General features: G+C 44.1%; 2 protein-coding genes and 1 long non-coding RNA gene across 13 annotated transcripts; 1 reads left to right on the top strand and 2 right to left on the bottom strand.

Annotated features, from left to right (window-relative positions):
- Positions 1-328: 328 nt before the first annotated feature.
- Positions 329-13,637, bottom strand: FSCN3 (fascin actin-bundling protein 3). Of its 7 annotated transcripts, none has more exons than XM_056799664.1 (8): positions 12,215-12,835; positions 11,441-11,479; positions 10,483-11,185; positions 10,025-10,143; positions 8,387-8,546; positions 8,081-8,251; positions 6,172-6,372; positions 329-3,157 (listed from the first exon to the last, which is right to left on the bottom strand). In XM_056799664.1, the coding sequence occupies exons 1-8, from the start codon at positions 12,254-12,256 to the stop codon at positions 2,826-2,828; spliced, it is 1,767 nt and encodes a 588-aa protein (XP_056655642.1). In that variant the 5' UTR covers positions 12,257-12,835; the 3' UTR covers positions 329-2,825. The 7 variants fall into 7 exon arrangements, with proteins under 7 accessions (XP_056655642.1, XP_007504318.2, XP_056655645.1 ...); XM_056799665.1 differs by lacking the exons at positions 329-3,157; positions 11,441-11,479; positions 12,215-12,835 and adding exons at positions 4,653-4,740; positions 5,135-5,331; positions 13,299-13,637; XM_007504256.3 differs by lacking the exons at positions 11,441-11,479; positions 12,215-12,835 and adding an exon at positions 13,299-13,624.
- On the top strand, positions 12,984-15,172 carry LOC103099631 (uncharacterized). Its single transcript, XR_473053.2, has 2 exons — positions 12,984-13,104; positions 14,542-15,172. It is a non-coding gene; the product is annotated as an uncharacterized LOC103099631 (long non-coding RNA).
- On the bottom strand, positions 15,053-22,089 carry ARF5 (ADP ribosylation factor 5). Of its 5 annotated transcripts, XM_056799669.1 has the most exons (8): positions 21,953-22,084; positions 21,071-21,205; positions 19,625-19,765; positions 18,172-18,252; positions 17,717-17,826; positions 16,849-16,920; positions 15,802-15,927; positions 15,053-15,592 (listed from the first exon to the last, which is right to left on the bottom strand). In XM_056799669.1, exons 3-8 carry the CDS (start codon positions 19,638-19,640, stop codon positions 15,506-15,508), a joined length of 492 nt encoding a protein of 163 aa, XP_056655647.1. In that variant the 5' UTR covers positions 19,641-19,765; positions 21,071-21,205; positions 21,953-22,084; the 3' UTR covers positions 15,053-15,505. The 5 variants fall into 5 exon arrangements, with proteins under 5 accessions (XP_056655647.1, XP_007504321.1, XP_007504320.1 ...); XM_007504259.3 differs by lacking the exon at positions 21,071-21,205 and having other exon boundaries at positions 21,953-22,089; XM_007504258.3 differs by lacking the exons at positions 21,071-21,205; positions 21,953-22,084 and adding an exon at positions 21,542-21,844.
- Positions 22,090-22,179: the final 90 nt, after the last annotated feature.

Raw genomic sequence — 22,179 nt, 5'->3', positions numbered from 1 at the left:
TTACATAAGAATATTTATAAACTGAACATCTGTATTCTACTGTACCGAAAAGGCAGAAAAACCTGGATGGAGTCAGAAAAACCTGACTTCATGTCCTAGCTCTGACATATAGCTGTGTGCCCTAGACAAGTTACATAACCTCAGTATCCCAGGCAATTCTTTCAGACCCTAAGTTGTAGAGAAGGTGCCATTTTATATTAGTCGGAGTCCATGAAATCAAAGGTCTAGTTAAAAAAAAAAAAAGGAAGCTAAACCCATGATACTTTACTGTGGGAATATATTATGTTCATTATATAATAGATACTTTCAAACGATGAAAAAGATGAAAAACATTTTAGAAACATTTAATCATACAAAGCAATTTTTACTGTCACTAAAACTATACTGGATTTTTAAAAGTTAAATTTGATAGAATAAACTGAGTTTGAGAGAATGAGGTGACAACATCTACTTATAATATATTACTATTGATTTCTGAAACTACAAATCTTTGTTAAATACTCAGACAATTCAAGTATTTAAAGTTACTATTTTCTGCATGATAGATATTTAATATCACATAAGTTCATGTTTTGTAGCTGAAGAGAGGATAAGCAATGGCTGTGGGATATAAATGAGCATCCTTTAAAAAAAAAAAACTCCCTTTCTGTCTTAGTAACAACTCTAAGATAGGAAAGTTAGGGCTAAGCAAATAGCAGTAAGTGACTTGCCTAGGGTCACAAAGCTAGGAAAAGTCCACCTTGCTATTAAATACACATCCTTTACAATTAAGGTTTTAGTTAGGTAGTATTACAAAGTAGTGTGTAAGTAGTGGGTAAATGGGTTACCAACATTAAAATGCAATATAAAATTGGGAACCAGCAGATCAAAGGAGACTATAGTTTTATATTCAGCATGCTTAAATGTTCTTTTTCTAAATATCTTGTTTGAACCCAGTGATACTTTCCTTAAGTTTATTTCAGTAAAACAGTTGTTTTAGTGGGTGATTAGCTAAAAAAAAGATACATGAAAAAACATTGCTCTAAATGGAAAAATTGTAGCATTAGCAAGTAGATCTCCTTACATCACTCTACACCTTGTTCATTCCATTCAATTATGAAAAGGGTTTTCATTGAAACTCATCTAATAAATTTCCATCTTCCTTGATACCAATTAGTGTTCTTACAAACTAATAACAAGATCGTGCATCTGTATTTTTAAAAATTCTTTCAAAACCCATTAAAACTTTTCAGTTGAAAGATATTTAAATAGGTTAGGAAGTTATTTTTTTCATGGTTTTAAGTCATATGGATACATTTTTTTAAAAAAAAGAGATGATACTTGGACTGTTTTCAGCACAGAAATATAGTTTTAAATGGATTGCTATTCATGAAGGCTCCATGTTATTAACTAGTATCTCAAGCCATGAAATGCACTGATTTCATTGAGGGTGATTGTAAATAAAGGTTTTTAATAATCTTTATAATTTTTAATGGGGAGGGAGGCAAATTCTTGTTAGATCTGCTTAGGATTTCTTTTTGGGGGGGCTGCTTTCTTCTTATAATATGGTTGATGAAGAGCTAGGAGTAGAAGTGTCAACTCTGCCATTTTGGGGGTGTTTGCTTAGCACATTTTTTATCCTTAAGCCATGATTTCTTTGCAGCAATCTTTTGAAGCCACTTGCCCATTTTTGCAAAGCTTGGTTTAGTTAAAACAAGATAATGTAATCTTTTTTCATGAAAATCTGCCTTCTCTCCTTCTTATTTCCCCATATTGATAAAGGAAGAAAAATACAACCCCTGTTTCAAACATGTATAGTGAAGCAAAATAAATTCCCATATTGGCAATGTCCAAAAAAATGCAACTTAATCTGCATTCTGAGACTATTACCCCTCTGAAAAAAGGTGGGTATTGCATGTTTCTAGATAAGATAAGCTTAAAGGAGTACCAGTCAACTTCAACATGTCACAGTTCACTCAAAAACAAATGAGGGAATTGTGCTATTTCAAACCCCTCTGTTCTCTGGAAATCCTCTTCTTTCCTCAGGATATTTTGCATGCCATTTGGCAGCCTGTACAACATTGACTAAATCAGGGCAGCAGTGCCAGTTTCTGTATTACATATGAGTAAATCTTCATTCCTTTATTTTACTTAAAATCAATATAAATACAATTTCTATTATTTTCTTACCAGCCCCATTGGATTATCTTGTATACTTTCCATCTTGTACATGGAAGACCAGAGTTCTAGGACCCAGCTAGTTAATAGAGATGGGATGAGATAAGAAAGATAGGGAAAGGGAAGAAAGGGATTCCTTTTCTCTGCTTCCATATATATATATATTTTAAAGACTGGATATCCCTATATCACCCATATTGGAAGGCTATTTTCAGGCTGATTCCATTACTGATTCTAGGATTTGACACTGCCCTGTGTCCCCTACTCCCACCCCAGTTCTTGGGGGCTCTCCTGATTGATGCCAAACATAGTGTAGATACCAGATTTGCAAGCAAATAAAAGTTTGGAACTCCTGAACTCAAAAGACCTGGTAGTCATATCTTCCCTAGTAGTTGGGAATACAATTGGATGCTGGTCAGCATGCCTCACCATAACAAACCTTTTTTTTTTTAGAAACAATTAAAAATATATTTTTCCATGGTTACATGATTCATGTTCTTTCCCTCTACTCCCCCCCCCCCACTCCCACCCCTGCTATAGCCAATGAGTAATTCCACTGGGTTTTACAAGTGTTATTGATCAAGACCTATTTCCATATTATTGATATTTGCACTGGGGTGATCATTTAGAGTCTACATCCCCAATCATATCCCCATCTAACCGTGTGATCAAGCAGTTGTTTTTTTTTCTTCTTCTTCTGTGTTTCTACTTCCACAGCAAAACATACCTTTTGAGCTCCTTTGAATGTCAGACTCAAAGCATCCCAAGGCTTCCCAGCCATGAGCTCTCCACCCTGCCCCCTCCCACTTCTGCTCCCTTTGAAAGAAGCAGAGGCAGCACATAGAAATGTTGGTGGCTGGCCATGGTATATTGTTTCTCAGTGTGAAATTTGGTTGAGGAGTAGAAGGATAAGTTGTGACTTGTAGGGGTAAGGATTGTGTTGTGGATAATCTCACAAATCTCATCTTCAGGGTCTTCTTTATGGTGGCATCTTGTCTACCTGGGGAAGGAGGCAAACAAAAACTTTCCCTAAATCAGATCAATCAAATATTTATTGAGCACTTATAAGGAAGGGGGTGTGCTAGATGCTATGGAGGATACAAAAGACACATAAGCTCCCTACCTTCTCAAAGAAATTATAAACTAGTTGAAGAGATAGTCATTTACTAGGGGAAAAGAGGCATTGAATTAGAAGGGCTTCAATGAAGAGATAAGATTTGAGCTTGAATGACACCTTCTTAGTGCCTCAATTTTCTTTTCAGTAGAGATGGAATTTCTTATTTAGGTACCATTTAGTTTGGACTAGATGACCTCTAAGACAAGCTACCTTCCAGCTCGGAGACGTAATTCTCTAAATGATGGATGAGATTCCAGTAGGCAAAGAGGAACAGAAGGACATTCCAGGCTAATAAGTAAAGGGGGGAGAGTGGGGAAAAGGCAGCAGCACTCCAAGGGCAGTGAATAGAGAATAGAACATAGAATTTTAGCATGATAAAAGCCCTTGGTTATAATCCAGTCCAGCTTTCTCTTAAAGAAGAGGAAGTTGAGCTCCAGGAAAGTGAGGTACAGTTTAGACAAAATGGATTGTTGATATTAAGGCATCAGTAACTGAGATTGCTTCAGTGAGAAAACTCCTGCAATTTAAAAGACTCACTCCATCTATGCCTCATGGTCTTCGAAAGCTGTGTGAGATTTAAAGAAGTTAAGTGACTTCCTCCTAGCCAAAGGGCTAGTAATTCAGATCAATGAATATTTATGAAGTGCCAACTCTGTGCCAGGTAGACAAAGACAAAAAAAGGAGGGAAGTACTCTCAAAGTGCTTGTAATCAACAAAGGAAAAATAACATGTACTTAGATGGGTAAAGATAAAAGAAATGCCAAGAAATTTCTGGGGATGGGGAGCAGTAACAAATGGGGAAACTGGGAAAGACCAATTATAGAAGGTGGAACTTGAGTCTTGGGGAGAATTCCTGTGCCAGGAGGTAGAGGTAAAGAAGAGAAGCATATTCCACAGGCATGGGGTACAGTCTAGACATCTAGCTAGCACTTATAGAGCATTGTGAGGTTTAGGTACATAGATATATTCTCTCTCAAAATCCACCTCTGCATTATTCACTCTCTAATACAGGACTTTTCAAAGGTTTACATTTAAGTGAGGATTTCCATACATATGAACAAAGACACTCATTCACTGTGACTGTAGGAGCTCCTACTTTCTCCTGACAACCAAATGAAAAAGGAGAGTCATTCCTTTATGCACACAATTGAGTTTGAGCTAGAGGAATCTCTTCAGTATCTCTTCACGCCATTTGTAGAGGTATCTGTCAACTTGGTACTTCATTGTGGCCTTTAGCAAATTACTTAACATTGCTAGGCCTCAGTTCTTTTGTCTGTAAAATGAAAGGGTGAGTCCAGATGGCCTAAAAGGTGCTTCTCAGCTCTAAAGCTAGGATTTAGGACCCAAGACCCAGAAATACTTCCACAACTCACCTTCTCCCTTCTCTTTTCTCTCTCAGGTACTGATACAATCAATCAACAAACATTTATTAAGTACCTACTATGGATCAAGTACTGTGTTAGATGCTGGGGATACAAAAAAAAAGAAAAAGGAATATTCTCTTGAAAATCCAGGAACTTATCATTTACTGGGTGTACCCCCAAAAGTCAATAGAACATTCTACAAAGGAGATTGAGGGAAGGAGTCACTAAAAGCTTACGGGAATCAGAAAAACCCTCAAAATAGGTGATAGTTAAGCTTAACCTCTGAAGGTAAGTTCTCAACAGATTTTTCAGCTGTGGGGCACAACCTGTGCAGAGGCATGGGAGCAGAAAGGGGAATATCATATGCAAGAAACAGAAATTAAGTCACTTTGGCTGGAAAGTCGAGTACTGAGGGACTAATACTACGTAGATATATTCTCTCTCGATCTACTTCTCCATTATTCACTCTCTAATACTGGACTTTTCAAAGGCTTACATTTAAGGGAGGATTTCCGTATATAGGCACAGAGACACTCTTTTGGTGTGACAGTAGGAGCTCCCACATCCTTGAAAGACAGACCTGGAACCAGATTGTGAAGTGCTTGGAATGCCAAGAAAGGAGTCTGGATTGTGTCAAACTGAGCAGGGTAATGACATTGTCAGACCTCTGTTTTAGAAGTATCAATTTTGCTCCTGAATGAGGACAAACCAGAGAGAGGAGACTCATTTAGAGGTGATTTCAATAGTCCCAGCAAGAGCTGTGGAGGGCCTGAATTGAGTGATTATGGTATGAATGGGGAGAAGATGATGGATGGAAGAGATTTGGAGGCAGAATCGACAAGACTTGGCAAGCAATAGATGTGGGGTGAGTGGGTAAAAGGGAAGCGTGGAGGATAAATGAATGTGACTAGAAGAATGGTGGATGCCCTGGATAGAAGAGAGGAAGTTTGAGAGAGGCAGTTTAGGGCAAAGATTTTTGGACATGTTGGGGCTGAGATGCCTTGGGATAGCAATTAGTGAGGTTGCATTAGAGTTCAAGGAAGAGATAAGGAAGGGCTGGATATGTATGTAGACTAGAAAATCATTAGCTTAGAGATGGTTGTCGAAGCCCTGGCAGCTGATGAAATAAATAAAAGAGATTCTGTAGAGGAAAGAGAAGAGGATCTAGGTCTGAGCCGTGGAATGACTCCTCTGGGTACTGATGGAGACTGAGAAGCATGAGACAGAAGAACTGTGGCAGAGAAATGCCACAAAACCCAAGGAAGGAAAGAGTATCTGGAAAGGGGAAAGATGAAATGCTACAGAGAGGTCAAGAATGATGGGGACCCAAAAAGGTTACTGGATTTAGCAATGAAGAAAATACTGGTGGACTTAGCAGAAACTGTCTCAGCTGAGTGGAGACAGTGACTGGATTGCTAGGGGTTGAGAAGTGAGTGGAGGCAACAAGTGTGAACAATTTTTCTAAGACTTTGTCAGTGAGAGGGAAGAAAGACATAGGATAAAAGCTGAAAGGGACGGAGGGTTTTCTCATACCTAAAACTCCCAGAGACACTCGCTGGTGATAATCTTGCTGTCCGCCAATAAGACACCACTGCTGTCCGCCCTTATATAGTAGCCATTGGGGGCCAACACAGCAAGCAGGTTGCTGCCTCGTAGTTCTAGACAGAAGTTGAGAGCAAACTTTCCCCAGGGACGGAAGGTGCCATAAGCTGTCAGGGACCAGAAGGTGCCACTCTGTGCTGGGGGAAGTAGGAGAATTGAGGTCACTAAGGGCAGCTGGGTGGCTCAGTGGATTGAGAGCCAGGCCCAGAGATGGGAGGTCCTAGGTTCAAATCTGGCCTCAGATACTTCCTAGCTGTGTGACCCTGGGCAAGTCACTTAACCCGCATTGCTTAGCCCTTACCACTCTTCTGCCTTGGAACCAATACAAGGTTTAAAAAAAAAGAAAGAAAAAGAAAAATTAAAAAAAAAAACAAAAAGGAAAATGAAGTATGTGCCCCAGGTTCCCAGACACCTAAGTTGTGACCTACATAGAGGGGACAGACAACCATACTACCACCATCAACCATACGTCCTCCTCCCCAAATCTTCCACTTTGGGTCAGCTCAACTTATTATTATTATTAGCTTAGCTAACATAATATAAGGATAATGTTAGCTACCTAGCATTTATTTACCTGTTACTTTTAAAGTGTAGGAAGTACTTGACATAGATTATTGCATTGGATCCTCCCAACCCTGGGAAGTAGTAGTGATGTAATTACCTTCATTTTACAGATGAGGAAACAGAGGCACAGAGAGGTCAACTGACTTGCCCAGGGTCACCTAGTTAGTGAGTGTCTGAGGCAGGAATCAAAGTCAGGCCTTTCTGATTCCAGGTCCAAGGAGTCAGAATATATCTATACCACATGGCTGCCTCAGAGAAGCACGAGGAAGGATGCCACAAATCTCTGTGCCATCTCTTCAAAATTTGGGGTCTGCAATAGGGATGGTGCCTTCCTCCTTAAACTGACTTAAAAAATCCCCATCTACATAGCAACCTTCTTTGTGTATCTATCCAACCCCCCCCTGCCTACCTCCCACCACCTCCTTCCTTCTCCCCACTCATCCCCTTTCTCAGTATTTTACAGTTTACTTTAACTCGGGACTGTGGCTAGATGCTTGAAGTGGCAGGAATGAGGGTGTCAGAGAAAAGTGGGAACGAAGGGGCTCACTTCAACTCAGTGTGGGGAGATTCTCCAGGAAAGTGTATAGTGGGAGACGCGAGGCAAAGCTGAGCTTCCTTCTTCACCCTCAGCACTTACTGCTCTAGCATCCATTAATGCTGAAGCATAAGAATTGTTTCAGGAAGAAGCCTTGGATCTTTTCTTCAGAAAATCATAAAACCTTGGGGAGTAGCATAGAAGGACGGGCATTCGACTGGAGTCATGAGATCTGGATTCAAGTCACTGACTTGCCGCTAATTTGCTGAGTAACCTCATTTGAACCACCGTACCTTTCCAGGTCCTCATGGGGCTTCTTGTCAGTGTTGAGGTAGACCAGATAGTCCTGAAGATCTTCTCTAGCTTACTATATGCCAGACACTGTGCTAAGCACTTTACAATTATTCTCTCATTTGATCTTCACAACAACTTTGGGAACTTGGTGCTATTTTTTATCCCTATTTAACAATTGAAGAATTCGAGGCAAGCAGAGGTTAAAGTGACTTGCCCAAGGTCACACAAAGGTAGTAAAAATTAAGAGTTAAGTTAAAATTAAGAGTTTTAAAGGACTCAGAAGTCATGCGGCCCAGCCTCCCATTAGGTCAATTTCCCAAGAGATGTCCTGGATCCAGACACAGAGGGCTGAGTTGGGAAGGAGCCAGAGGGCACTGAGTGATGAACCCCAGGATCCATTTTGGCACATTTGAAGGGAAGAATTGGGATGAAGGGGGTAGCACTCACCTTGGAAATGGTAAATACTTTGTCGGCAGGGAAGGAGCTGGATGCAATCTGGTTGGTCCATGTTGCACTGCATTTGGTCATGGTTTGAAGAGGTGCCCACATAGCCATATCGACCTCTCAAGGCTAGGAAAGGTCGATTGACTAAACGGACCCTAAATTCTTCACAAGGACCTGGAAGAAAGGGGAGTCGAGATCACTGGAGATGAGAGCTCTGGGCTCTCTTTCAGATGTGACCTACAAAGAGCAAACTAGGGATGGAAGGACATTATACAAGGATCTCTAGCCTCTTCCTTCCCCTCTGCTTACCTGGTTGCAAGGACGTAGCTATCAAACACCCATTGGATGTAACACCCACATAGCGTCCACTGGCAGCCTGTAGAGTGATCCTGTCACAGTTCCATTGCACACAGAAAATAGCCGCTGCCTCTAGTTTTTTCCCATCTCCTATTATAGCCCTATGTGACCTCTGCAGAGAGGGAGAAAATCTCAGATTTGGATCAGAGTTCAAATCCTTTTTCAAATCTTGCCTACTTTCTGTTCCTTTGGCAAAACTCTTAGCCTCTAACATTTACTCAGTCCAGGGGCTCTTAGCCTTTTTTTTGTGTTGGGGGTCCCTTTGACTATCTGGCTAAGACTATAGACCGCTTCCTCAGAATGTACTTAAATGTATAAAATAAAATACACTGCAAAAGAAACCATTTATATTGAAATATAATTATTACAAAAAAATTTTTTCCCATCCAAGTTAATGGACCATTTGATATCTGTCCCTAACTGTTCTAGATAGGTGCTAGAGCTTCTTTCTCCTTTCCTTTCAAATTCTTTTCAGAAAATGACCTATTTTCAACACAGAATGCACTGGGGTACCCAGAGGGTAAGAGAGTGGGTCAGAAGAGGGAAAGAGAGGCAGTGTTGTGGAATGGAAAGAACATTGAACTAGGAGTAAGGAAATTCATGGTTTCAAAACCTGCCTTGACCAATTATTAGCTGTGTGACCCTGGGCAAGCTAACTTCTCTGGGTCTCATCTTCCCCATCTTTAAAATGAGAGAGTTGGATGGCCTCTAAGGTTAACTCTAATTCTAGAATTCTATGGAACCCACAAATAGTAATAATAATAATAATAGCTAATATTTATATAGGGCATACTATATATCAGGCACTTGGATAAGCTCTTTACAATTATTCTCTCCGTTGATCCTCACAACCACTCTGGGAGGTAAGTGCTATAATTATCCAGAGTTTACAGATGGGGAATCTGAGACAGAGGTTAAATAATCTGCCCAAGGTCACACAGGTAGTAAGCATCTGAGGGCAGATTTGAACTTGGGTCTTTCCTCACTCCCACTGTGCCACCTAGCTTCTGGTGACTATATTTCCTCAGCTATACAATAAGGATGTCATATCCTTATTGTAACATATACATATGTAACATATACTTCACAGGACTATTGCATGGTCCAAATGAGATAATGTATGCTAACTGCCAAGTTGGCTATTGTTATAATATTATCATTATTATTATTAAAAATAATAAAAAGAAAGAAATCCTTGAACATCATGCTAGTCTCTGTATGAAATTTTGGCCGAGGTCCTAAAGTCCTAGGAGCTTACAGGATGGTCAAAATCTGGATTCCTTAGCCCAGCCTTCCCAGAATCTAGGCTACTCTTCCAAGGTTTAGCTCTATTAACTGTCAAAGGAAACGAGAGGCCTGCATTCAGGATCATGGGGCAAATCAGAATAAATTAGGGATTAGGGACCCAAACATTTGAGGGATACATGCAGGGCAGCTGACAACATCTAGACATTTCCATTGGAAGAGATCACTTTTGTTTACCTATGATCTGGGGTTCAGGGTAAAGCATATTGGGAAGAAAGAAGGGAATACCTGGGTTTTTTATTCCTCCAGATTGTCCCCAGCCAGCCTTTAGGTCCATATTCTTACCTGTGCTAAATATTGACCAGTAACTGAACGTAGCTGAATGGCATTAGAGTTTGGATCACTCTCATACTGGAAGAAGCACAGAGGAACCATCTCCTCAGATCTAGCACAGGCTTCCATTTCTGCAGAAAGAGAGATTTTGATAGCAGGAAGCCCACGGTCTCCTCCACGCCTATCTAAGAGCCACATCTTAGTTCCCCCTTTCTAATTCTTCTGTGTGAAATGGACTCAACTAGACACTGTGGGAAGTTTTACAGAAGAATAGGATATGGCCCCTTTCACGAAGAGACTAATTTATTTTCCACCCCTCTCTACCTGCCTTCCAGGAGTAGTTCTATTTTTTAATTTTAGGACCCTTCATTTTGTAGGGTTTAATTAACATCCTTTTCATTCATTCCCACATTCCCTGCTCTCCTTGTTTCCGTCCTCCACCCTCTTCCCCCGCCAGCCCTAGCACTTGCCGGAATCGATGGTGATGAATTTCCGATTCTTAGCTTTCAGGGTGATCCAGGTTGGGCAGTGTTGCAATACAAACCACTCTTCTCCACCCATGGGTCTGGAGCCCAGAGACAGGAGGGACTGGGAGCCCTGTGGGTACAAGAGGCACCCCTGCCCATCGCCCAAGGCTATCTGCCCACCGGGCCGGAAATGCAGGTGGAAGCCTGTTTGCAGTGAGGGTCTGCTGACCAACCTGTCATTTTGGGACAGAAAGTGGTGGGAAGAAGACTCCAGGTGGTAGAGCCCTTCATGGAAGTGAAGCAGGAAACCACACTCCTCTAAGTAGGGCACGGGAGCATCCACCCAGATACAACCCTGCTGGGGGTTGGCTCGGACATAGCAGCAGGAGATGGGGCTGTAGAGGACCACGTGGACGTGGATGGCTGGCCGTGGGGTCCACATGTGGTAGGCGGAGAGCACCCTCGAGTTGCAGAATACGGCCTCGCCATCAGACTCCAGGTAGTGGCCAGTGACCATGCACTGCAGGGTCCACTTGCCGTGGCGGTAGAAACGAAGCAGGAAGTAGCCGTGCTCTGTGTTCCGGGGACACCCGCAATAGACGGAGCCATCTCCCTCCGGCAGCAAGATGTGGCCTTGGACGCTCTGTAGGCGCACCAGGGCCTGACATTTCTCATCATATTCATTGCACACTAATAACTCCCAAGTCTGCGGAGAGGTCCAGTGAGGGAGGAGGGAGATGTTAGTACTCACCAGACTACGGGCCTCACGTCGCTGACTCCCAGCCCCTTCCCTTGCCAGCCATGGACACCACACCGTTGTTAAGGCTGTTCAGGTGGCTCCTCACCATTGCTCACAGCCCCTAGCTGTGCTGATTTCCTTATTACCACCCACCCCATCTCCCTCCTCCTGCCCTCACCCCACTGCTATCAGCAGAGGCAATAAGAGGACCTACATGCTTACCACTGGGCCAGTATCGCCAATGCACAGACTACAATTTCTCTTGTGATTAAAAAAAAAGAAAGTTGACAGTGTCACATTCAAAGGATCATATTTTAGAGATGGAAAAGACCTTAGCATCATGGACACCAAATGCCTCATTTTATAGATAAGGAAACTGAGGCAGATAGTGGTGAAGTTGGCTTCTAAATATCAGAGGAGGGATTCAAACTCGGGCCTTTAAAAAAAAAATCCAAACCCTTACTATATATACTATATATCCAAGGAAAAGAGTGGTAAGGGGTAGGCAATGGGGATCAAGTGACTTATCCAGAGCCATACAACTAGAAAATGTCTGAGATCAGATTTGAGCCCAGGACCTCCCATCTCTAGTCCTGGTTCTCAATCCACTGAGCCACCCAGCTACCAAATTCAGACCTTCTTGACCACGCTTTTATCAATTAACACCATGCTGCTACTCTACACTTAGCCCAATGGGAACTTTCCTTTATCTGCTCTTCTCGATCTCCTCCAAAGATTGGTGCCAGGGAAAGTTTCTATGAGATTTTAATTAAGCCTTATGTTTTTCTCTCTGATTCTATAGTTGGGAATCTTCATCCTCAGTTTGTATCTGTTCTTAGTAAAGTCATCTCACAGAATTCTGTCTTGACTTCATGTGTCAGAGATAAACAAGGGTCCAAGGAATAAAAGTTTGGTGGTATAAGCTGTCACCACCTTGATATTTGTGGGGCTTATAATTAAGAAGACCTGAGTTTGAATCCTGCCTTTAACACTTACTGGTGATATGACTCTAGCCAAGTTTAAGCCTTCAGGCTTCATATTTTCCGGAAACAATGTGTGTTGAGCACAGATTTAGAGGCAGAAAGACTTAAAAAATCATGTGTGTGTGTGTGTGTGTGTGTGTGTGTGTGTGTGTGTGCTGGAGAAATTGTAGGTAGGAGAGTGAGTTGGGGGGGTCAGAGGCAGAACTAGCTCAAATGACTATGCAACAGGATGCTAACATTTAGAGGGCTCTGGGAGCCCTTCCAGTCCTCCAGCTAGTGGAAACAACTGAACTCAGCATCTAGTTAGTAAGAATAATTCGTTAATATTGGAAATTTGGCCTGCTAGCCACCAATACCCCAGTAGAGGTCTTCCCTGGTCTGCTGCCTGTTCCCCAGCCCTTTCCTTCCCCACCCCCAGGCAGCATTTGAAGACCAGTGTAGCTCCGTGATACTTGTCCTAGGTGACTTGCACTCATGCTGCTTGCTTTGGGTGTAAAAATTAGTCATTAAATATACTTGGCGGGGAAGGGAACAATGGGAGAATATGAGGCAGAAATGCAGACATTCTTTTCATTGGGAGGCAGAGAATCCAATTCCTGCCTCTGTGTCATGCCATTCAACCTCTGACACCCTTGAGTTATTCTTCACACAAGACTAAGGACTTCTGGACCCCTTCACTCCCTTGCCCCTTCTCCCTACCCCCTGTATATATTCTTCCCTTGAGACCCCATAATCACTCATTCTAGCCTGAGGCTCTGGAAATCTCTCCTTTGTGATGTCACAGTACCTCTGTGCTGACGCTCTAGGGGCAGAGGGTGAGAGAGCATCCCTGGCAAAGAGAGGCAACAAGAAGACTGGAAGTAAGTCATGGACCTTGTCAAAGGCGTGTGAGATTCTGATAAGGTAAGATTGGGCTGGATAGATACCACAGGCACGAGGCAGAAAGGACTCAGGAATGTCAATGACAGAGGCAAGCAAAAGGGGCGAGATCTAGGGCAGGAGAAAGGGTGCCAACCCCCCCCCCCCCAACCAGGGGCATGTGGCCATTTGAGCATCAGAGTTGTGATACCCCACTCACCCCAGTGATGGCTGGTTACCTGTCTCCTGCCCAAGCCTTTAGCTATAGCAGTGATTTTATTTCCATAGTTCCCAGCTGTTAGATAGGTGCCAGCCCAGCTGATAAGGCCAACCTTCTGGTCCTTTGTCGAGGACCCTCGAAGCAGACACTCCTCCTCCTCCATGGGGCTGGTGTCACATTTGATGACTGTCCTACCCAGCCTAGATCTAGCATGCACCTGCAGGCCATAGGGCCAGGAACAAGGCCCAGGATCTGTTAATAAGGGAGGGAACCTAGAGGGGAAACTTTCTGGGTGAGTGCCCTCCCCTCTGGACCTAGCCACCTCTGTGACCCGTAGGCATTATGACCATGAAGGTTGCCTCCTTTCCTAGAGGTTTGCCTGCCATCCCCTCAGTGGGACAAGGCATAGCCCCAATCCCTCACTAATGTGCTGTCCCTATTTGCCAAACTGCCAATCCAGAGCGAATAAGAACCCAGGGCTCACGGCAGTCTCCTATATTCGGAGCCTGCCCAGAGTCAGGTTGGACCCAAGACTGGAAGCCACAAACTTTTTGACTCTTCTATGACCAACCTGTGACTTTGGGGAAGTCCTCTTTATGTGTCTTTGTTTCTTTCCTTGTTAAACAGGAGAAGACATTCTCAATCCCTATTCAGGGGAATGAGGTTCCCTTAGGATTGAGGGATCCATCTAGCCTAAGAATGGGGAGTGTGGAGGAAAAAACCTATGAGGATATTGAATTCTTTGAGCAAAGGGGGCTGGTGTAGGTAGGAATGATGTGAGGATTCATGACTACACTGAGGAAACTGGCACAGATGGCACAGGTTATCCCACTGCTCTTTAACTCCCAGATATACCCATTTCCTATATCTGCACTATTGGTGACCAGTGATAAGTAGTGAAAAAGAAACTGAAGAATAAGAAAGCAATAGATGTTCCAGACATTTGATCCCCAGGAATGCTGTTCCCACAATACAAGTATTAAGGAAAGAAGGGTCCCCATGTGGCTAATTATGGCTCCCTCCATGAGCAAGGTGAAGCTACACGAACCATAAAGAAGATAAAGAACATAGCTGAAGCCCTGAGGAAATTAACTGATGGGATGGGGTAGAAATAGATAAGTAGGTCATTTAAAGAAAAATGGTAGAGGATTTCTTAGATTCTTGGCTGGTGGTTCAAAGGAGATTAAAAACTATTAGCCATAGCGGAGGATAAGTTATAGCATTGTCTTCTTTAAATATCAAGTTTTTCCTTTCCCTCCCAGCCAGGGGACCTCTTCAGTGTGGAGAGGGCCCAGAAGCACAGGCTGAGGACAGAGAATTTCTTAGGCTCAAAGATGTGCTATTCCTGCAGAGATCAGCCATAACACAACGAAGCAAGAGTCCCTGCTGAGAGGCAGCTCAGTCCCTAAAATAGGGACAGGATTGCCTTCACAGGCACAGTGACTTACAGAGTAGAAGCTGGAAGGGGGTGGCTCTTTGCTCTAGTCTCAGGCACAAATATTTAGGAAAAGCAAAGCCAAACAGCCAAGATTAGCTAAGAAAAAGCCTCCTTAACCCACGGCATTTCCTAAACCAATCGCCTCTTTGCTCTCAGCATCCCTACCACCCTCCCAGACAATATTTCCACTAGTGACTCACTGGGTTCTGGAAGACTTTCAGGTTTAAAGTGTGTTCCTCACCAAAAAGGTCTTCCTAGGTACTTAAGGAATGCTAGGTACCCTGCAAAGAAGATAAGGATTATCCCTGTTCTCGAGATGAAGGCAACCACAAGGCTACAAACCACAGCAAATTTATTATTCAATATCCAGCACTGAATCACAGCACCAGTCTGGTCCCCCTCCCCACTTACCCCCAAGAAGGGCACCCAAAATAATGGAATCAAATGTCAACCCAGTTTCTTTTCTGGAAGGCCTTGGTTCTTGCAGCTGCTTCCACAGTTCCTAGGGATGCAGAAGATAACCCCCTTTCCCGCCCCTCCCCCAGGACCCAGAGGGTTAGTCTTTCTGGTCCTGGTAAGAGAGAACATGCAGGCAAGAACAGCTGTGAGTGTGTGTGTGTGTGTGTGTGTGTGTGTGTGTGTGTGTGTGTGTGTGTGTGTGAAAGAAGGGGGAGGTGGGTAGGAGCAGGGAATGCTTCCTCAGGAGTCCTCAAGAGTCCAATTGTCCAAGAGACACAACCTGGCAATTTTCTTCCAGTAGGGGTCTTGCCCTTTTCCATTAGGGGTAGCTAGCGCTTTGACAGCTCATGGGACAGCCAGTCCAGTCCATCATACAGCCCTGTACCCTGTGTGGCACAGGTTGCTTGGACATACCACTGTGGGAGAGAAGGGAAAAGTTAGCATCTAGGCAAGGGGTCCATGGTGGGGGGATGGAAGACTCAGTTTTCATGTCAGCCTTCACTTTTTCAGGCATCCTTTCCCCCACCCCTACTCCCACCTTCACCCCTCTATTGTCCTGTAGAATTTCCTCCAGTCCCTGGCCTCAGGAAGGAGGGAGGGAGGGAGGATGAGGGGATACACTCACAGTCCGGCTTCTCAAGTTCTGCAAACCCAACTTGTCAGTCAGCTCGCTCACAGGCATGGCATTGGGCATGTCCTGCTTATTCGCAAATACCAGCAGCACGGCCTCTCGAAGTTCATCCTCTTGGAGCTTGAGAGGGAAAAAGGGGGTAGAGATGAGACAAGGATGCATACATCCATCAACAGATGTACTGCTACCCTTTCCAAGCGAGGCAAGGCAGACTGCAGGAAGGAAGGACCAGATCTCAAGCACCTCCTATCTGCCAGGCCCTGTACTAACTAAGAATTGTAAAATGCTATATAAAAGTTATTGTTTCCACTGTCAATATTCCTCAGACTGGGTTTTATATAGAACCGTAGTGATCCACATAATGTGAATAGTTTCTAGGAAAAGAATCTCAATTTGAGTGCTATTTTCCCTCACTACAATATTAAACATGAATGTATCAAGAATACATCTTGAGTGCAATTTTCTCAACATGAAAATGGATTAAATTTCTTTGATTTTGAGTGAACATTTTCCCAACCTTTTTCTGTAAGTAATTCTATATCCCTAAGCTAGGTTTTGTGAATTCTTTATATAATTAATATATTTTAAACATCACATTGTTCTGTTGTCAAATTACTTAAGTAAATGCTATGTATAGCTATGTTATGGGTATTATAAATAAAATAAAACAAATATTAATCTGAATGAAGTTATGTAGGCTTTATAATAAGCCATACTTATTCTTGGTAAATGGGAAAGAAATCTACTTTAACATAAGATACAAAATACATCCTATCTCTCCTCCTTGGCCAGTATCTCACATAAATATGACTGAAGATAAAAAAGGTCATCTCACATACCTGCTTCAACCAATATACATAGGGTGCAGAGCTTCTCTCAATTTTCCCTTGCCCAATCAACACCAGATTTTTACATCCCAAAAAAGGCACATCTGCTGGCCTAGGCTGCAACCTAGTCTGGAGTTTTCACTGTCTCTGCTATTTCTGACTCATAAAAGAGGGCTCATTCTCCAGTGTTCTCTACAGCCCATCTGGTACCCACCATCTTCTGAAGCTCATCAGCAGATTCTTGGACTCTTTCTCTATCATTGCTGTCTACTACGAAGATAAGACCCTAGGGGGGAAGAAAGAGCAGTTAGCTCAGAGAAGATGATCCATAGTTCTCTCTTCTCTATCCTTTTCTCCTCCCATTCTATAACTCTACCCTTATTCATCAATGGATTCAGCTGTTCTTCATTCCAAAAATGAAAACCAAAGAACTTGACTCCCAAACCCAAAACATCTTTTGTGCATCTACTATATGGCAAGGCATTGTGAAGGAAACTATTTTCTACTCTCAAAACACTTATTAATGTCAAGGGACAGGTGAAATTTTGTCAATGCCATGTATGGGTGATACAAGCAAAAACTATGGGAACCCAAAAGGAAAAATTACATATGGCTGGAGAGATCAGAAAAAGCTTCATAGATTAGGAGGTATTATTTGAGTAGGACTTTGACCAATGCTCAGGATTTCAACAGGCAGAGGAAAGAGACTGGGAGAAGGGAGGAGGGTGAAGGATAGGAAAATTCTAGACCAGGGAATGGTAAGCGTGGAGATAGAAAAGCTTGTTCAGAAACACAGGCTATGTCAAGGTGGCTAGAATCCAAAAATGAACAGCTGAAAAAATGGCTAGAAAGTACAATAAAAGTTCATTAGGGGCAAGGGTCATTTAATTTTTATCTATAGCACCTAATACAGTATATAGCACATGGTAGGTGCTTATTAGATACTAGAGAAATGAGTTTTATTCTGTAGGCAATGGGCTACACCCATGGAGATTTTAAATCAAGAGAGGGCTATTTATGGATGTCTGCTCCTGGCCAGACCTTGGTATTAGATCCCTAGCCCTCCCAACTCCCTGGCCTACCTGAGTATTTTGGAAGTAGTGTCTCCAGAGAGGCCGAATCTTGTCCTGGCCTCCCACATCCCAGACGGTGAAACAAATGTTCTTATACTCCACTGTTTCCACGTTGAAGCCTGTGAGGAAAGGGAAAAGGGGGGGAAGCCTGGGGGGGAGGAGGGGCGCTGTAATGTGGGCAGGTACATAAAACTCCACAAAAGCAACGGGAGCTCAGCCTGGCCAGGAAAACTTCTGGGAGTCCCCAGAAGTACTGACATGCAGACTTAAAGGAATGAACACAGCAGGGCCTGGGGCTACATCTGCCCCATCCTGCTGAGCCCCTGGCACCATCAGCCAAAGACACCATGACCTACTTTCTCAAAACAGCGTATTTAGTGTCAGGGTCAGCCCAGAGAAGAGATTCAGAGGACTCTCACAACACCCGGATGCAGATCCTGAGACCCTCCTTCCCAGGAGCTCACCTATGGTGGGGATGGTGGTGACAATCTCTCCCAGCTTCAGTTTGTAGAGGATTGTGGTCTTGCCTGCGGCATCCAAGCCGACTGCAACAGAGAGGCAGGGTAATGGATACCGGGTACCGGAGAATCTCCCAAAGAGATAGGGGAGGGAGAGGGCTCAGGATCCAACAAGGGCTCAAGGCGGAAAATGCAATGGAAAAGCCACAACTTCCCTCTCTCACTCCTTGGAGCTACGATCTGGGGCCATAGGAGGAAGTCTAGGCATTATAAATCATTCCTCGCCCCCCCCCCCCCCAAACATGCACACCCAGGGCCAAACAAAAAACCCCACCCAAAACAGGCCTGTAGATTTAAGAAAGAACCCAAGGAGTGAGGTAGGAGCACTCATTGGGATGGGGACTGTCTCTAAGAAGGTGCCTCTCCAAAGAAACATTCCAGTCAAGTCCAAGAACCTCGCGTGGGGGTGGGCAGGCGGCCTGTGGATTAACTCTGCACAGGCCAGCAGGTTCCAGGGCCTGGGCGCCGGCAGGCTTGGGTTACTGCTGCTGCTGCAAAGCGGAGGAGGCTGCAGGGCAGGGCCAGTTGGGCGGCAGGCCATACTTCTCCTCCCCAACCTCGCCCCCTCCCCCCCCCCACCCCGGCTTCCAAACAGTGGGGCCCGAATGCTGGAGGGGGCCCTTCTTCTCCTCCCTCGCCCTCCACCCAGTGCCTCAGTTTCCTCTCCATCTCCTCTTCCCCCTCCCCCTCCCTCCGGAAAGGAAGAGAGGGCCGGGGCTGGGCGTGCACCAAGCCAGGGCAGGGTTGGGCAGAGATGCTGCGGTGGCGGCGAAGGCGGCAGTACTGGGATGCTGCGGGGGCGGCGGAGGGCGTAACACCGTGGGCAGGCAGGGAGGGATGCGGAGGTGTGACGCTGTCCGGGACCTCACCCATGAGGATCCGCATCTGCTTCTTCCCGAAGATCCGCGAGAAGAGCGCAGACACCGTGAGGCCCATGGCTGGGCTGGGGAGGGAGGAGCGGGGAACGGGGAGCCGGGAGCAGGGAGCCGGGAACCGGCAGGTTGCTGGGGGGTGGGGGGGAAGAAGAACAGCGGCAGCAGGAACCAGAGCCGCCTCCGCTCTTACAGGAGCAGCGTGACGTCACCGAATAGCTCCGCCCCCGGCCTGGACACGCCCCTATTCCGCGCACCTAAAGAGCTTAGAAACCAAGCTCCTCTTTTTACTAATGAGGAAACTGAGGCCTGGAGGGGAAGTGACTTGCTGGAAGTTACCAGTTTAGTAATAGCACAGGCAGAATTAGAACCCTGGTCTTCTGACTCCAGATCATTTCTTTCCACCAGGAGAAACTGAAACGCGGAAGGAAGTCTCAGGAAGAAACCGCGGGCGTTCTGGCCCAGTCTATCTGGGACGCTATATTTTTGTTTGTGGCAAGTGAGAGGAAGGAGTTGGGGGTAATTACCAGATTCCCTTAGCATCTCTAGAATATTGTCCCAGAGCCAAGATCTACTGCATCAGCTGAATGGCTTCTCTTCCCCATGCCTGCTACAGCACCCCAATTTTCAGTGTAGCCCACTCTTGCTTCCATTCTTTCCCAGAGCCACTGCAAAGTAAAGAAAGAATCAATGGACATCGTCGCTATTTTCAGGTATCACAACTGTCATACAATAATCACTAAAGATAATAAATAGGTGAAGTATGTGCTTTAAAATGTTCCAGGCACTGAGCTAAGTGCTGGGGATATGAATACAAGCCAGATAGTCCCTGCTTTCAAGGAGCTGAATTTATTCTGGGAACCTTAACGTCTCCTAATGTCCACATGTAATTTCTCCCCTCTCTTCCACACCATGTAAGTATGTGTTTCTTTAAAGAAGAAATATCTTACACTTTGTAAGTCTGACAGCCTCCAGCCCAAGGCTAGGCACATAGTAATTCAATGCTTGAATTAAAATGACTGCCCGGATATAGAGAAAGCACAAGACAGATTTTAGATGGTAATCTAGGGGAAAAGAACATATTCAAATCCAGATGCGATTTCCAGATTTGCTGCTTCCTTTCATCTCATAAAAATACATTTTAAGCAAAAGGACTTTTGAGTTGGAAGGCTTATAAGCAATCATCTAATCCTCTCATTTTGCACATGAGGAAACTTAAGATCAAGAGAAAGCGACTTGCCCAAAATTACACAAGTAGAAAGATAACAGAGGAGAGCTTCCAATTCAGTCTTAGACTCACTAATTCAGGATTTTCTTCCATTACAAGAGGAAACACTAGACTTCTGTATTGATACACGCTGAATTGAATAAAACTAGAGGTGTATAGATGACCAATTTGCAGATTTAGAACAGATAACTCTCAAGAGCCAACTATGATGGCTTCAGCTTTCTGAATTTTAGGGATTTGTGGAAATAACTATTAATTATAGAATGCTTCAAGGGTTGCAAAGGACATTGCTAATTTCTCTGATCCTCACAACAAACTTGTGAGGAAGGTACTATGATCTACACTTTTAACAGATGAGAGATAAGGCAAAGATTAAGTGCCTTGCCCAAGGTAACCTAGCAGAAGTAGGGAGCACAGGCCCCTCACTACTTATCTCCAAACTTTCCATGGGGGGAAGGGATATTCTTCAAGCATTACGAACCTTTTAAACAACATCAGCATTTATGTAGTGCTTTAAGTTATACAAAGTGCTTTACAAATACCTCATTCCATTCTTACAAAAACCCTCGAAGGTAGGTACTATTATTATCATCTCCCTCTTACAGAGGAGGAAACCGAGATGGGGACCGATTAGGACATTTTATCTTTATAAGAAAGTATTCTGTTAGAATAGATTTATAGCACCCCCCCCCCCAACAAACCCCCACATCAAACGTGTTCTAGTCCCAGTTCTACTATTTAATACCTCTTTAACTTTGGTAGAAAGCCAGTGGATTCAAACCGAGCCTTGACCCAACACTAACAAGGTAACTTAAAGGAATCACTTAATCTCTCAGTGCCTTAGGTATTCTCCAAGGGTAGGTATAAAGTGTTGATTTTCCTAGGAAAAAGGTATTCTTCATGAGTTTCATACACCAGTGAAGTCACAGGGCTCGGTCCTCCCTCTTCTCCTCCCTCCAAACTCGTTGAGAATCTCATTTTTCATTTCCAGTCCTCAGTTTTCTTAGCTGTAAATTCAAGGGGTCAAACTTATAAGTTTTCTGCTTTCCCTCTCAGTTCTAAAACCCTGTGTTCCTAGGAGGCGTTGCCACAGAAAACGTGCAATGCTGCTCCTAGCTCTAAAACAAGAGTTGGTTTTTAAACTGAAATCTACTGACCCTGGAGAGATTCAGAGAATCTTGGATGGAGAAAAAATTACATCTTTATTTTCACTAACCTTTGGTTTCCTTTCTGATCCTGTGTATTTGAATTTACGCATTAAAAAAAAAAAAGTTATTCTGGGAAGGGGTCCAACGGCCTTCATTAGATTGCCTAAGGGAATCCATGACCCAAAAGCAGTGAAAAACTGGTGTTCATACGCTGGGTAGGGGCACGACTCCATTCCCTCTGTTGCAGTCAAGTATATACAGGACTCTTTATTCATTTCCCGAAAAGATTCGCTACCCCCAAGAAGCAGCCCCGAAGAAGCAGACACCAGAGGGGGAAAAGAAGCAATTGCAGAAATGTAGCTTGATCTCGTGGCCCCTCCCATCAAGGTTCCAGAGGCCCCGCCCCCACCCACGACCCGCCCCTTTCCCTCTAAGTCCCACCTCTCCTTCCAGAACTCACGCCTATCTCTAATGCCCACCTGCATTTCCGGCGGACCCGGAAGCGTTGTTGGCAACTGACTGAAGTGGTTACTGGTTGGGTTCGGAGCTGGAACCGGTAGATCTGGGGTTGGGGGGAAAGGGAACGAAGGACTTCGTGGCTTTTGCTACCTTCGTCAGTCGACCCACTAGTCCTCGGGGGCCGCGGCCAGGAAAGCGCTCTAGATGGCGGCGTTGCGGATCCTTCCGCAGGAGCGGGCGTGAAATC

This window comes from Monodelphis domestica, chromosome 5 (assembly GCF_027887165.1).
Source record: "Monodelphis domestica isolate mMonDom1 chromosome 5, mMonDom1.pri, whole genome shotgun sequence".
In the NCBI taxonomy this organism is placed as follows: Eukaryota; Metazoa; Chordata; class Mammalia; order Didelphimorphia; family Didelphidae; genus Monodelphis; species Monodelphis domestica.
The sequence above is the reverse complement of the archived record's forward strand: the minus strand, read 5'-3'. Positions and strand labels throughout refer to the sequence as shown.

Coding starts and splice junctions, on each gene's coding strand:
- FSCN3 (XM_007504256.3), bottom strand. CDS start 13,442: ATGGAGGAGGAGGAGTGTCTGCTTCGAGGGTCCTCGACAAAGGACCAG. Junction 8,252..8,386: donor AGCTACGTCCTTGCAACCAG/GTAAGCAGAGGG, acceptor CCTTTCTTCCAG/GTCCTTGTGAAGAATTTAGG. Junction 3,158..6,171: donor AGTGTCTCTGGGAGTTTTAG/GTATGAGAAAAC, acceptor CTCCTTCCCCAG/GTAGACAAGATGCCACCATA.
- ARF5 (XM_056799668.1), bottom strand. CDS start 18,766: ATGGCCTGCCGCCCAACTGGCCCTGCCCTGCAGCCTCCTCCGCTTTGC. Junction 18,253..18,620: donor CCTGCCCACCCCCACGCGAG/GTTCTTGGACTT, acceptor TCTCTGTTGCAG/TCGGCTTGGATGCCGCAGGC. Junction 17,856..18,171: donor CACCACCATCCCCACCATAG/GTGAGCTCCTGG, acceptor CCTCCCCCCCAG/GCTTCCCCCCCTTTTCCCTT.